Source organism: Marmota marmota, unplaced genomic scaffold (assembly GCF_001458135.2).
Source record: "Marmota marmota marmota unplaced genomic scaffold, marMar, whole genome shotgun sequence".
NCBI classification, from domain to species: Eukaryota; Metazoa; Chordata; class Mammalia; order Rodentia; family Sciuridae; genus Marmota; species Marmota marmota.
Window position 1 is genome coordinate 22,149,513 of NW_026000242.1, and position 15,005 is coordinate 22,164,517.

The 15,005-nt window shown below is 34.8% G+C and overlaps 1 protein-coding gene across 1 annotated transcript in view; it reads right to left on the reverse strand.

The window, feature by feature from the left end:
- The window catches only part of Cntn5 (contactin 5), a 1,225,793-nt gene that overhangs the window by 61,025 nt on the left and 1,149,763 nt on the right, over positions 1-15,005 (reverse strand). Inside the window, exons 17-18 of the mRNA XM_015489961.2 lie at positions 5,627-5,785; positions 1,067-1,216 (exon numbers count right to left, since the gene is read on the reverse strand). Of these exons, the coding sequence (XP_015345447.2) occupies positions 1,067-1,216; positions 5,627-5,785 (309 nt within the window). The remainder of the gene's footprint in view (positions 1-1,066; positions 1,217-5,626; positions 5,786-15,005) is intronic.

Below are 15,005 nucleotides of genomic sequence, written 5' to 3' on the forward strand. Positions count from 1 at the left end.
TCAAAGTATGGACTCATGTGTCTCCTTGTGTTCTGTTAGGTGCTGTCTATTAGGTACTGTGTTAATATACAATTAAATACAATTTATTTATGTATTTTAATTGTGTATATATGGATACAAATGGTACCCATTTGATACACACAACATGTAATGATCAATTCAGGATAATTGGCATTCAGTGCTCCTAAACATTTATCATTCCTTTGTGTTACAAACCTCTGAACGCCTCTTTTCTTTACAAAATTAATATAGAATTTTATAGGGTTATAAAATTTATGTCTCAATAGACTTTGTCCAAAGTAATAAAATATACTAAAAATTCTTTGTATGGAAATTTCACAGATACACTGATTAATCCATACAATTAATTAATTAATTAATTAATAATCTTAGTAATTTTTTTTTAGTTCCTTGTATATCTACTCTTTCCATGTGATGAGAAAGATAGCTTAATTTACTTTTTGAGTAAAGCTGTTAATTCCTCTTATCTACATTAAAAAAAAACATTTTTATCAGAGATACTTATTCTAAAAGGCCAGAAAAATGCTTTGTTTTCTAAGTCAGAATGCAGATGTGTGTTATTATATACATAGACTTCAAGTAAGCAATAGGTCAAGGAAGGACTGTGTTTGTATTTGCAAGGTATAATTTATACAGGTTAGGTGGTGAAGGTCAGCATAAAGGAGTTATAAGGAAGTAGGTTATAATTAAAGGAGGATGTTGTCACTGGAGAAAAAGAAGAAAAATCCATTCTGGATTTTGTGGATGTATATATAGTGTATAAGTATACAATTAGAATTAGAAACTAATTGCTTTGACTTCATACTAACTTGAAGATGCTGTGATGGTTGGTAGAAAATTGCAGCATCCACGTGCCTGTATTTGTGGTCACAAGGAAAAAAAAAAGTTTTGAAAACAAGTAAAGTGAAAGCATTATTTTAAAGAAAATGATTTTATGATATCTAGGGTAAATGCATCAGGACAAATTATATTAAGGCAAGCAATAAAGCAATCATGCTTAATTCAGCTTGCTTTCAAAGTAAATTCCAACTCTTTAAATTCTTACCTGCCTCATTTGTGCGGATCATCCGAGATGGGGTGCTTGGATCTCCAGTCCCAATTGGATTGGTGGCTACTACACGAAACTCATATTCCACCCAGGGGTTTAAGTCCACTGCCATGGCTGACTCCATATCTCCTGTTATGATTTCTGGGACTATAGAGAGGAATGATATTTTATGTCATTAGGAGGACTATAAAAATACTATAAATGGCATTCAAAGATATCACTATTACTGACATAATCAACAGGCAGATTCATACCTCCTCACAACACATGCTCATGGCACCACCTCCAGTGTCAGTAGTAAAATGAAAATCAATTTTCAGGAAATAAGTGCTTGCAAGTGTCAAAGTTTACTGGAGTTTATTAAAATTCTTTACTTATGTTTGGTCATTATATAACTTGCTGTTATCTACACTAAAAATAATTTCACCAACTTTTAACTCCAGATAAGAGGCCAAGTCATAAAATAATCTAAGCAAAGAGTTTTTTCTTCAATTTCTATGAAATTTCTTGAGCAGTTTGCCTGTCCTGGTCTGACAAACATATTTTTCTACTTGGTAGTTAAATAGCAAATTAAGAATATCTCTCTCTAATTTAAAAACTTGTTGGGATATAAGTGGATATTCTCTCTTCTTCTCATAGTGACTACATTTTTCATATTTTGTACTACATTTATATTTTTATCAAAAGGTAAAATTGTCAATACAATTACCATGTAGCAAAATACTTTTTATATAGCATATATGCACTATTCAGAACTGCTTTTATTGCTCATCTCTGCTCTTTAGGAAATATTGTTAGAACTTATTATGTGAGAAAAAAGGGAGATTCTCCATATTCTTATGTGTAAAGATCTTGAGAGTTGATATCATTCCTTGATTTCTATGTGATGGGGGCAGGGACAAATGGGAGTGGAGTAAGGCTGTTGATTTGATGATAGTTCAGTTTTACTATGGCAAAGTAGGATTCATTCATTTTGAATTTTGCATGAAAGTCTCTTCTGAAATGTACAGAAAGTTACCAAGTTAGCAGCTCCATGGAAGGGTGAGTGAACAGAGCACAGGCTGTATGGCCTGCCTGATAAATCTCACAGAACTGCAGGGCTGATTGTTGTAAGTGGTGACATGAAGAGGTGGGGGAAAAGCTTCTCCTCTTATTGCACTGGACACTGAGCACTGTTCTTGGAGCACAAAGATCTGAGATATAGGAGAAAGGCCACCAATCCATATATTGGGGAAATACTGAGCTACCCTTGCCACACACCAAGGTAGGAACAAGATTCCCAGACACCCTCTCTGGCTCCCTTCTACACTGTATCACCAACACTTGTCTTGGGTCCACCAGGATTTACCTTGCTGCTTCATTTCATTCTGCTATGGTAGGCAATTTCAGACATCTGCACCCCTCCACCTTGTTACTTTTATTCTTATCTCCATAGAATTTAGCACACTTGCTTTTCTACCCAGCTTGTGTTCCTCCTTAATTCCTGAAGCTCTTCCACTGTGATCTTTGGAATTCATGATCTGTCAGCAGCAAAATCCCTTCTACACTTAAAGTCCTCTCTGAACGTTCTGTTCTTCCAATTTCTTACTCTAATAGGAATTGAGGACATTTTGCCCTTCTCAAGGGCTGATTCTCTTAAGATATTGCATAGAAGAATAAACAGCCTCCAAATGCAGATAATGTATGCTTTCTATAAGCAAACAAGTATGCAGGTATTTTTTTCCTACAGGAAAAGAAAACAAAACAAACAAACAAACAAACAAACAAAAAACTCCCAAGGCTCTTATCACCTTTTCTCTCCTTCTAGTCTTCACTTAGTTTTTCTATTTCTTTTAGAGCAAAAATGTCTTGTTCTGCCTGTGGATTTTTTTCTTTCCATTCTTTCTTGAACCCCCTCCAATCATGCTCTTACTTCCAGCTTTCCACCTTATCTTCTGTCTAGCTTACCAATGGTCTCTGTTATTGAAACTTTAAGGTCAGGTCTCAGTTCCTCATCTTCCTGGGATGCTAGTGTCACTCTTCCCCATTTTCTTATTACCTGGTGATCTTATCCAGTCTCATAATTTTAAACACCCTCTCTATGCTGATGACTCCAATATTTTCATCCATGAATCTCTTGGCTAGACTCCAGACTCATGTTCAATGGCCTATTAGACAATTACACTTAAATAATGTTTTGAAGGACTCATATTAAGGGAATGACAGTTTCTTTCTTACAGATGTAGCCAAAATCTTAGAGCCATTCTGAACACTTTTATTTCTTCCTGTCTGACTCCAATCCCTAAGTAAATTATGGTGTTTATGACCTCAAAATATGTGTATTTCTTCACTTCCCTTTGTAGTAAAACCTAACAATTTTCTGTAATAATTTCTCTCCCATTTTCTCTTGAATTATTCTTATCAGATATTATTGCCTACCATGGCACTAAAACTGATATTATCAAGGGTCACCAATGGTCTTCATATAACTAAAACCAGTGGTCAATTCCAGTACTCATTTGACATGTCAGCCACATTTGAAATATTTACTCTCTTCTGTGATAGTCTCATTTTTTTTCCTTCCAACAAATCACATTATTTTGATTTTATTTTCTCCCAATGATTACTTCCTGTCTGTATCCTTTGGCTGATTACCCTTCTCAACAACTTTTTACTATTGGAATATTCCAGGACTGGATTTTCATACTCATTTCTTTAGTTTATATTTATTTTCATTGAGTTGACATGCAACCTTATGGCTTTAAATACAATTTATGTGACAATTTTACAATTTATAACTTTATCCTAAACCTCAAACTTGAGACTCCAAATGTTTCAAATGACTAATTTTATGACTTGTCCTTTGTCACTCTGAAGCAATACCATCTCTCAACAATGATAGCTTCCTAACCAGTGTAGTGCCTCCTCTCCTCACCTGTTTCATAATCTATTTCCAACATAGTTGGAATGAATGTATTAAAAGATAAGACAGGGAATATCAGTTCTCCAGTATTTCTCCATTCTTTCAGGATGTGGGACTGCCAACATCTCTCCAAACTCATCTTCTACCATTTTTCCAAATCTCATTCTGCCCCTGTCTCATTAGTCTTCTGATACTTTCACATTGGTTTGTCCTTCTACATGGGCTGCTTTCCCCTTTGGTATTGGCATAGCTAAATCCTCATCTCTTTTAAAAGTTCACTCAAATGTACCAACTCCATGAGGCATATGCTGGCCACTCTATTTCAAATTATAACCTCCTGTTGTGAACTGAATTGTGTCCTTCTAAAATTCATATGTTGAATCCTTAACCTCCAGGGTTGCTTTATTTGAAAATGGGGTCTCTAAGGAATAAAGTTTTAAGTAATCACAAAAGGGTGTTCTCTTCTTAGTATGCTTATAAAAAGAGACACCAGAGCATTTGCATGTGAGAGCCTTCATCAGGAACCAAGTCAGCCAGAAAATTGACCTTGCAATTCCAACTTCCAAAACTGTGAGAAAATACATTTCAGTTCAACATACTCAGTGTATGGTTTGCTATGGATGCCCACACCAACTAATATACTGCTTTACTAGTGTACTTCTACCATACCATATCAACACAATTTATTTTTTTTCCCACAGCACACATCAAATTCTGACATACTATGCAATTTATATGCTTATTTTGTTTTCTGTTAATTATTTATCCTCATGATGACAGTGCAATTTTTACAAAGGCAGAGATGTTGTTGTTAGTGTTCATCAATGTATCCTAAATACCTAAAACAGTGATTTTAAAGTTCATTTCATTTTATGGTCTTACATACTTTTCAAATACCATGTTAAAAGCATATCTTACTGTCAGGAGGTGAGTTTGGGGTTACACGTCCTTGCTGGACAGTGCATTGAAGAAATAGGGGGAATTTAGTTTTAAAATATAAAAAGATGAAAATAATTTTTGGAATAATACAACTATAATGGAAACATCTTAAAAGTGGTCATTAAAATACTATAATGTTTTAAATAATACAATTTGTTAGATTTTTTTATAAATAGATATGTGACTATAAAGGCATTGCACAAGGAATGGGGACAATGGAACACTCCTATATCCTAATTTTCCCGTGGCTTCTTGAATCTATAAAATAAAATTACAAAGAATTTCACAGAACTACGCACCAAGAAAAATTGCATTATCAGACTGGGTGAAATCCAAATAAGGCCTGAAGCTCGACTGAGAGAATTGTCCCAATGTCACTTTCCTGATTTGATAACTGTATTGTGGCTGTGTAAGATTTTATTATTGGGGGAAGGTGGGGAGTGGATCCGAAGAAACTCTGTATTATTTTTACAACTTTTATGTAAGTCCAAAATGATTTCAACAAACAAACACGATGTGCTCCCTGTTTGGAAACTAAGAGGAAAGAAAGGTAGCTTGCTTTTTTTCAGTTCATAAAAAGAAGCAAACGGTGGTCAATAGTGTAATAAATAATAAAAAGATTTCAGAACCTAGAAAAGATCCTAGTGAGATTGTAAACAGATATCAATCATGAGATAGGAAGCTCTGGTTGTGTCTGATTTTGCCTTGGGACTCACCTGTTTTTACAGTTTGCCAGCCCAAGGAGAAGGGGCTGCGAGCCTGCAGGTTATAGGAGGAGATTGGGCTGTGGTTGTCAGCTGCTGGACTCCAGGAGAGTGTGGCTGTGCTGTCGGTGATTTCCTCCACAATTACTATTCCAGGTGGACCTGGGGGACCTGAAGGCAAAAGGCAAAGGGCAAAGCTAAGTACAGCTCATTATGAGGAGCCAGAAGAAATTGTATTGCCAGTGTGGATCTCATCAAACTACATAATCATCTTAATGAAATATGTATTTAGTAATGAAAATTGACAGGAAAAAATTATGGGATGCAAGTTGGTTTCTAGGATTTCTGCAGGGAATTTAATTATAGATTGGATATTTTTCTGATGTTTTGTGCCTGGAGGCAACTACCAATTAGCATTGTGTTTTATAGGAAAAGAAAAAATAATAATTAGAAGCAGATACAGGGTATAAACATCAATATCAACTATAGTTGTTGAAATCTATCACAGCTTACAGAGGTTGCAACAGAGTGATAGTCAATGCTTCCAGAAACGAAAGCAATCCCATTTTCATGTTGAATAAACCTACAGTATATAAAATTGTGATGTGTTCTGTTAAGTATCTTAGACTGTAACAAAAGACAATGAAGGGTTCTGAAGAAATGATAGTATTGATAAGGTAAGGACATATATACCAGAAGTGAGACATGTGTAGAGTTGATGAAAATTTCAAGACTGAAATTAGGTTCTTTTTATTTATCTTTGTGTAAGGCAGTGTAGGTAGTGAATCAGAGGAGGTTAATTCTTTTTTGATCTTGAAAGAATTGCATAGCGTAGTGATGACTAATCTTTGTGAACATGAACTTCACCTTTAAAAAGAAACCATGATCTGATTTGAGGAGAAATGTACCATTGTATTATTGACTATAAAATAGTGATTTTAATAGCATTTAAAAATGCACAGCTATTTATACTGTGATAGCTAAGAGCAATGTCAGTTATCTCATTGACATTTTTTTCTGTTTTTTAATGTAGACAATTAAAGTTGCAAGAATGCTTTTATTTTCAATGAAAAAAATTCTACCTTTAAGTGCTTTATTGTTGTTATTTTCTGAACTTGCTACACATGTAGCAAGTTGCTGTCTGGATTTGGTGATTGGGATGACTGAGAGGTAAGGACTTTACTAGACTGCAAGGAGCTAAGAAATGATTTGGTGCTGAAAAGAATGAGCAGTTAGTGAAGACCTCTGAGACTGTCAACAAGAAAGAAACAACGAGATGGAGAAAGAGTTTAAAAGCCTCATTGGGGCAAATGATGTTTTCAGGATATGAAGGATGAGCATTTTTACCCAGGATGAGAAGAACCAGCAGCATATGGTAGAGACTAAAGATTTGATAGATATGGACTATTCATCAGAAGGGTGACAGAAAGTTGGGATTGTGGACAGAGTAGTACAGGATAAACTTGAGAGGGAATAGCAGTTTTTCCTCCAAGAGAGAAGATGGAAGCAACAGGGAAGCCATTTAACACAGAAAGTCTTTGAGATTGCAAAATTAAAAAGGCTCATTTTGGAAGGCACTTGTTTTTTTTTTTTTTTTTTTTTTTTTTTTTTTTTTTCACTAAAGTAGAAAACAAGACTGTCAAGCTGGGGCTGTAGCTCAGTGGTGAAGCACTTTCCTAGCACTTGTGAGGCCCTGGGTTTAATCCTCAGCACCACATAAAAAATAAATAAATAGAATAAAGGTATGTGGGAAAAAACCATTTTTTTTTAAAAGACTATCTCCAAAAGTGAAAGTGATGGGATGAATATGAGGTGACCCTGGAGAATAACAGGGAAGGGTTGGGATAGGGATATAGTAAAAATGGAAATGTGCAAAGAAGAGGCTATAAAATGATTTTGGAATAGTACTGGAGTTCAAGTTTGCTTGGAGTATATCATTTTGAAGGGAACTGAGGAACTTGGCAAGGTCTGGAATGCTAGGACCAGGAAAACAAGAGAAGTTAAGGTTTAAGAGTTTGGCAGAGTTAGTCTTTATCATCAAAGATACTAAAGACATGGGTGACTGTGGATTCAAGGTAGAGTTAGGGGGTAAGGTGAGGCCAGAAAGTGCTGACAGACAAATAAAAAGGAGTCAGGAGATGGGATTATTATTGTAGGAAATGTAAGAGTAGGATCATGTTTATGAAGGGAGATTGGCAGAATTTGTTACTATTTCTTGAGAGGTAAAATAGTTTCGAGTGACGATTTGGTTTGCAGGAGAGAAGTGAAGAAAATAACTATTAGGTTGACAAGTTCTAGGGATGTAAAAGTTTGTCTAATGTGTCAGCAGTATCAGTCTTGAAGCCACTAAAATAGTGGTTATACATATGGTGAGAAAAATAAATGTGATGTAGTTGCTAAAGTTGTTAGACTGTGGTGACAGGAACAAGGAGAACATCTGTAATAACAATATCATGAGAAGAATATTAGTTATAATAATAATACTAATAGCTGTCATACTCTCCTGTACTATATTAAGGAGCTGTACTAAATGTTTTCCAAACATTAACGTATTCCTAGAGTGGATAATGAACTTTGAAATTATTTAATAAATAATAAATTATTTAGTCAATATCTTTACTGTATGTTAGGTTTGTTCTAGGCACTAGAAATTGGAGTCCATTCTAATGAACTGTTGGTGAATGGCATAACAGATTTGAATGCAGATCTGATTGTAAAATCTGATTTTTAGAAAGAAGAAAGGGGTAATATTTCATTGTGTACATATGCCACATTTTTTATCCATTCATCTATTGAAGGGCATCTAGGTTGGTTCCATAGTTTAGCTATCATGAATTGTGCTGCTAAAAACATTGATGAGGCTGTGTCCCTGGAGTATGCTGTTTTTAAGTCCTTTGTGTATAGACTGATTAGAGGTATAGCTGGGTCCAATGGTGTTTCCATTCCCAATTTTCCAAGACCATACTGCTTTCCATATTTGCTGCACCAATTTGCAGTCCCATCAGCAGTGTATGAGTGTACCTTTTCCCCCATATCCTTGCCAACACTTATTGTTTGTATTCATAATAGTTGCCATTCTTACTGGAGTGAGATGAAATCTTAGAGTAGTTTTGATTTGCATTTCTTTAATTTCTATGGCATTTGCAGATAAATGGATGGAGTTAGAGAAGCTAATGGTAAGTGAAGTTAGCCAATCCCCCCAAACAAATGCTGAATGTTTTCTCTGATATAAGGAGGCTGATTCATAGTTGGGTAGGGAGAGAGGGAGCATGGGAGGAATAGACGAACTCTAGATAGGGCAGAGGAGTGGGAAGGAAAGGGAGGAGGTATGGGGTTACAAATCGTGATGGAATGTGATGGACATTATTATCCAAAGTACATGTAAAAAGACATGAATTGCTGTGAATATACTTTGTATACATCTAAAGATATGAAAAATTGTGCTCGATAGGTGTAATAAGAATTATAATGCATTCTGCTGTCATATATAAATAAAAAATGAATAAAATAAAGAAGAAAGAGATAAGTGACCCTATCTCCTTTTATTAGTAATCTAGGAAGCAGTTTCCACTGAAAGAAGGAAGGAAAGAAAGAAAGTGTGTCATAAAGGCACACTTAAATTATGTAGCAGACAGAGATGCCATTTGAAGAATAGATTAAAGACTTTGTGGTAGCCTGTGCCCAAGAGGATTACCCGCTTCCTTTCCTCCCTTTAGATGTAACTCATTTCCATTTGATAAGTGGAGCCTCCTCTTTGACCCACCTTGAATCTGGGCTGTCCTGTATGGATCCAATAGATAATGGTAGATGTGACACTGTGTGACTTCTGATGTAAGGTCATAGGAAGCTTTGCCTTCACACAGGTCTCCTGGAAGGCATGTTGTGGGAAACAAGTGAAAGTTTGGGACTCCCATTCTCTAAGGAAGTCCAAGTTAGCCATGTGGAGGAGCCTATGAAGAGGAAGGTACACCCAGCTTGCCTCCAGCTATTCTAGGCATCCCAGCCCAGGCAAAGTGAGGGAAGAGGCCTTCAGCTGATGCTGGCATCTGCATGAGAAACCTTAGGCATGAACTGCCTAGCAGTGTCCATTGGCTGCCTAAACCATGAAAGCAAGGAGTAGATGGATTTTTGAAGCTACTAATTTTTGTCACAGCAATGGCTAATTGGAATAGGCTTCAGAATGCCTTGTTTTGACAATTTGCCAACAAATTCATTTATTAAGCTGTTCTGTAGTGCTTCATTTCATATATTCTAATTATTCATCTCTTCAAAGGAAATTTATTAACTGCCTATGGGAAGTCTGAGAAACACTGAAGAAACAGCTATTGAAAAATTCACCTTTCTGAGCATTAAATTTCTAAAAATGTTGATTGGCTCTCTTAAAAATAAAGATATATTTTTAATAATGGATACTAATTACTATAAAGCTTTGGCTGGAAAAAATGTGTTCTTGGAAATTTACAACATAATAAAGCTTTAAGTTCTTTTTATTTTATGTGTCTATTTGCCAAAATGTGGTCCTTAGCAAAATAATCAGTGACAGGGATAAAAATTTATGTACCCAGGATACTGATTATGGCTGTACAATTATTTATAATTATAAATCATTCTAAACAACTAATTGTCTAATAATCATATAATGTTTAAATTATAAATTCTTATGATAAACTACTAGGCTTCCATTAAGCTGTCTAGTATTAAAGGCTATTTAATAACATGCAGAATGTTCATAATTTAATAAGTGAATAAAATGGATTACATAATTGCATGTAAATATGAACGTTATCAGTTGTAATGTGACAAATATGCAACAGAAATACTGGAGAAAAATAAATCATTACTTGGATATGGGGCTAGATGATTTAAACCTTATTCATATTTGTTTGGGTCTTCTAAGTCTATAATAAGCATATATTAATTCTAAAATTATTTAAAAAATTATTTTAGAGAAAGTTTCTATATTGTGATGTGTTAAGTGCTTTCCTAAGGATATTCAATTAGACTAAACAAACATTCACTGAGTGTCTAGTAGTGTGTACCACTGTGAGCAACTACGGGAGGTGGCAAAGGGGAAGTGGTTGCCGAAGGATAAGATGGGGTTTTGGCCATGTGTTAAAATCCAGTGGCAGAGACCCATCTTTCATTAAAAAAAGTGCTTTAAAAATGTATTTCATATCATGATAATACTTGTTACATTGGTTATAATTATTTTTCTGTAATTTCCACTCAACATGGTACTTGACATATTTTAGACCTTAAGAAATATTTGCAAATGATACAGCAGGAAAAGTGAAGGAAGAAGAGGAAGAGTTATATTTTGAATTTTTAATGTTATATAACTATAAATAAGATGTTTTAAGGGATTGGGTTGTGGCTCAGTGGCAGAGTTCTCGCCTCGCACGTGTGAGGCCCTGGGTTCCATCCTCAGCACCACATGAAAATAAATAAATAAAAATAAAGGTATTGTATCCAACCACAACTAAAAAATAGTTGAAAAGATGTTTTAAAATAAAATATTAGACAAAGATGCTATATAATAAAATATTTTTGTTAAATTATTAGCATAGTGATTTTTTTTTCATGTTTAAAATGGCAATACTAATGAAAGAATAGCTACATATGAAGAAAACAATGTGCTTTAATAGTAAGGTTTATTAGAACTTAGAGTTTTATAACCTGTAGACAGATAATTTTTCAAAATCCTTGTAAATATGAAAGATTTATGAAAAGATTACTGTAATGATACTCCTAAAAAAAATACTGGTGGTGTTATTTACCTCCTAAAAATCATATTTTTTTAACCATAGTAATAATGAAAAGAAACTATCGTTATTACATTTGTCTTGGCTTATCTATGATGTACTCCTGGGGAAATATTTTTAGATACTATATACTGAGTGCTTCCTTTGTAGATTTATAGCTTCCTTTGTATACTTAGTAGTCAATATTTTGTTTTTAATACCTGTTAATAATGGCCTATTTTTACCATCTTTTGACTTAAACAATCAGGCAATAAAAGTTTTCTTAAAAGCATGTTGACATCTTTGAACGTAGATTGGGAGACACATATCTCAATGGCGACAAATGGTGGCAGCAGTAGTATCTGCATCTGATACAGATGCCATCCATTTAGCAAAAATCTCATTACATGCTATACATAGCTGTAATGATTCAGTGTCAGATGGGCAATAATCTGGAATGTTTTTTTTTTCTCCCCAGGGACAATGCTATTATGTAGAATCAGTAAAATAAATATTTATTGGAAAATAGAAAATTTAGAAAAAACAGGCATAGTCTGTTCATATCTTCATGTTGAGCATTACAGAGCAAATGACAGTCCCCAAAACCCTCAGTGAAGGTTCTGCCCAGTACTGCCATCAGATGGCCAGCAGATCTACTCATTCTAGTGACCTAATGTTCAGTTACAAAATTTTCTTTTGTTGAGGAGCCATTGCCTTTTAAAGCTGTAAAATGAATTAGATACATTTCTCCTTTAACCTCTAACATGGTGATTATCATACTGGAGACCTATCAGCAAATTCAATATTTTATTGGGAGGGTGGAAATAGGAAAGATGGTAGAATGAATTGGACATAACTTTCTTATGTTGTATGTGAATATACAACCAGTGTAACTCCACATCATATACAACCACAAGAATGGGAAATTATACTCCATGTACATATACTATACCAAAATACACTCTGCTATCATGTATATCTAAACAGAATATGAAGTCTTAGAAAGTTCAGGCAACTCACCTAAAATTGGTACATAATACTACAAAAGTGGGTTCAGATTTGAGTCTCATTTTTATTTGCATTTATAACTTAGTTTTAACTCCTTGTTATTCATTGTCATGTAGCACTATTTCAAATAATTCAGCAAAGACAGAACACATAGATTTCAGAAGATTAAAAGTTACGAGCAGAGACAAATGATTTTTTTTTTCAACTGAGAATGAATTTATAGGTAGAAAAGGCATGTTAGAGATGAAATGGTCTTTGTGGTTGACTCCCTGTCATTCATTTTACCTATCCCAACATTCTGTTGGTAATTACCTCTTTTTCCTCCTTCCCATTATCTGGGTTACTCTGATTAGTCTGTCAGTCTTGACACTCTCATCAATCAATCTAGTGATTGGTTTAGACCTAGCTTCCAGAATCAATCAGATCAGGGTAATCTTAGAGCAATGGGTGTTGGTTCAGGAGTAAGAACATGATCTAAACTGGTATGACCAGATGAAGGGGTGGACATTCATTGTATAGTTGGGGGAGAGAGGCTAGTAACTTCTGTTGTATGTGAATAAGGAAACATTGAGATTCTTATGCCTGTCAATCAGCCTATTTCATGATATTACATAATAGATGACAGAGTGAAGAGATGGAAGTACCATGGTGTTAAAGAAAAAGTTGATATTCTGAATCAGCCAATTTAACCTGCTTTAAACTTTCTGTCATCAGTCAATATATTTCCTAATTTTTAAGACAATTTGAGTTAGGTTTTGTAGTACTTGCAACTGGGAGCATTCTTGGATATAAACAATAGCTCAGAATTCCCTTGGTTTATGAAGAATCAAAACAGCAATAATTCCTTATTTTTATTAAAACTGGTTATATTATTATAAAAAACCTGAAAAGGTTAGTCTTCAAAAGTATCTACTGCAAAGATACAGTTGTTGGAACTGAAAAATGACTGATTGTTTGGAAAATAAAACCTATGGAACAGCTGACCAACTGGAAGCAGATAATTGGGTAAATACAAAATTGAAAGGAATTACTAAAATAGACTAAAATTTATAGGATAATGGAAACATCACTTTTGGATAGAGAACTCAGGCCCTTTAAAGATAAGAGTGCTATAAACAATGTATTCTTATGATCACGAACATTGACAAAGGATTAGAAATCCAAGAATTTAAAGCAAAATTAAAACCGCTCATTTTACAAATCTATATCAAACATTCTGTGTGTTTCTCATTGCTATTTTTAATCTTGAAAACTAACCATGAAAGAAAGAATCTGCTGTAGAAGGAAAAAGACAAAATGTCTACTTGACAACTTTGAGAGGTGAAGGCTGAGCAGAGGACAGCTGAGACTCACGTTCTCATGCATTTTCTAGCAATATGACTTGAGAATAAATTTTGCATCTCAGAGGAATGGCAAGTTCATTAGATGTGGAGGCTGGCGGGATGAGTTTTTCAGCAAAGACTCGAAGAAAACGGTTGCTATGGACTAATGTTCAAGATAGAAAAGGGGATTGTGTGTGTGTGTGTGTGTGTGTGCAGATATGCCCAAAGACTGAAAATTTCAAACTATTTTGAATCGAGACAGAAGATAGTTTAAGTTCAATCAGAGTAGCAGGGTTTATAAAGGTGGAGAAAAGTAGGCTGGGGAAGGCAATATCAGGGCTGTGAGTTTGAACTTCATTATGCAGGTAGTGAAGAACCAGGAAATGTTTCTGAACTGGAGGTAAGATCTTATAAAGAAGATTTAAGAGTAGAATGAAAGAATATTCTAAAATTTCATGCTTGAATAAATTGGTAGAATTGAGAGGGTAACTAGGGGAGTTTTTCTGAAGGTTTCTTTTTTTTTCAGTTTAAAGCAATTAAGTTTAAGTGGAATAAATTCTGATGACATTGGAATGCAGAGGTGGTAGGATGCTAGTTTGGAGCCAGAAGAGAGTTGAAATTTCAAGAATAGTCATCCTGGGCAATGTGATGAAGAGTCAAACATGAACAGTGATATTGCTGACCAGTATTGAGAATGAAAATGAAGTAAAATCTAGTGATGTTACAGGGACTGAGTTAATAACTGTTTCATTAGATTCTTTATCCCTTATCTCTGCTAATGATGAAATACAGGTGATACAGATTAAAAATAGACATAGACATGAGAGACATCAAAGAAGTCGGGAATTTCTGGTAGGAATTGAGTTAGGTGTAGCTGGTGACTACTGGAATAAAAGGAAATCCAGGTAAAAGAGGAAGACGCAATAAAGGTGGGGAGGCGGGCTGAGATTGTAGCCTATTGGTGGAGCGCTTGCCTAGAACATGTGAAGCACTGGTTGGATTCTCAGCACCACATAAAAATAAACAAAGGCACTGTGTTCATGTACAACTAAAAATTTAAAAAAAAAGATGGGGAGGCACCTACTGCAGAAGATTAAAGGAAGCTGTTAGAGGTTTCATGTCTCAAGTGTGATATTAATCTACAAATGGCAAGTTAGACCTAATATAGGTCCCCCGTAGCTGCAAATAGGGAAAAGGAGTAGGGTGCTGGCCTTTAGTTGGCTGATATATCAAATAATTTTTTAAAACTCCCTTCTTGAACTTATAATTTTAGAGGAACACATAGTCTTTTATTTAGCTTTCCTGTTTTATTTCTTTATC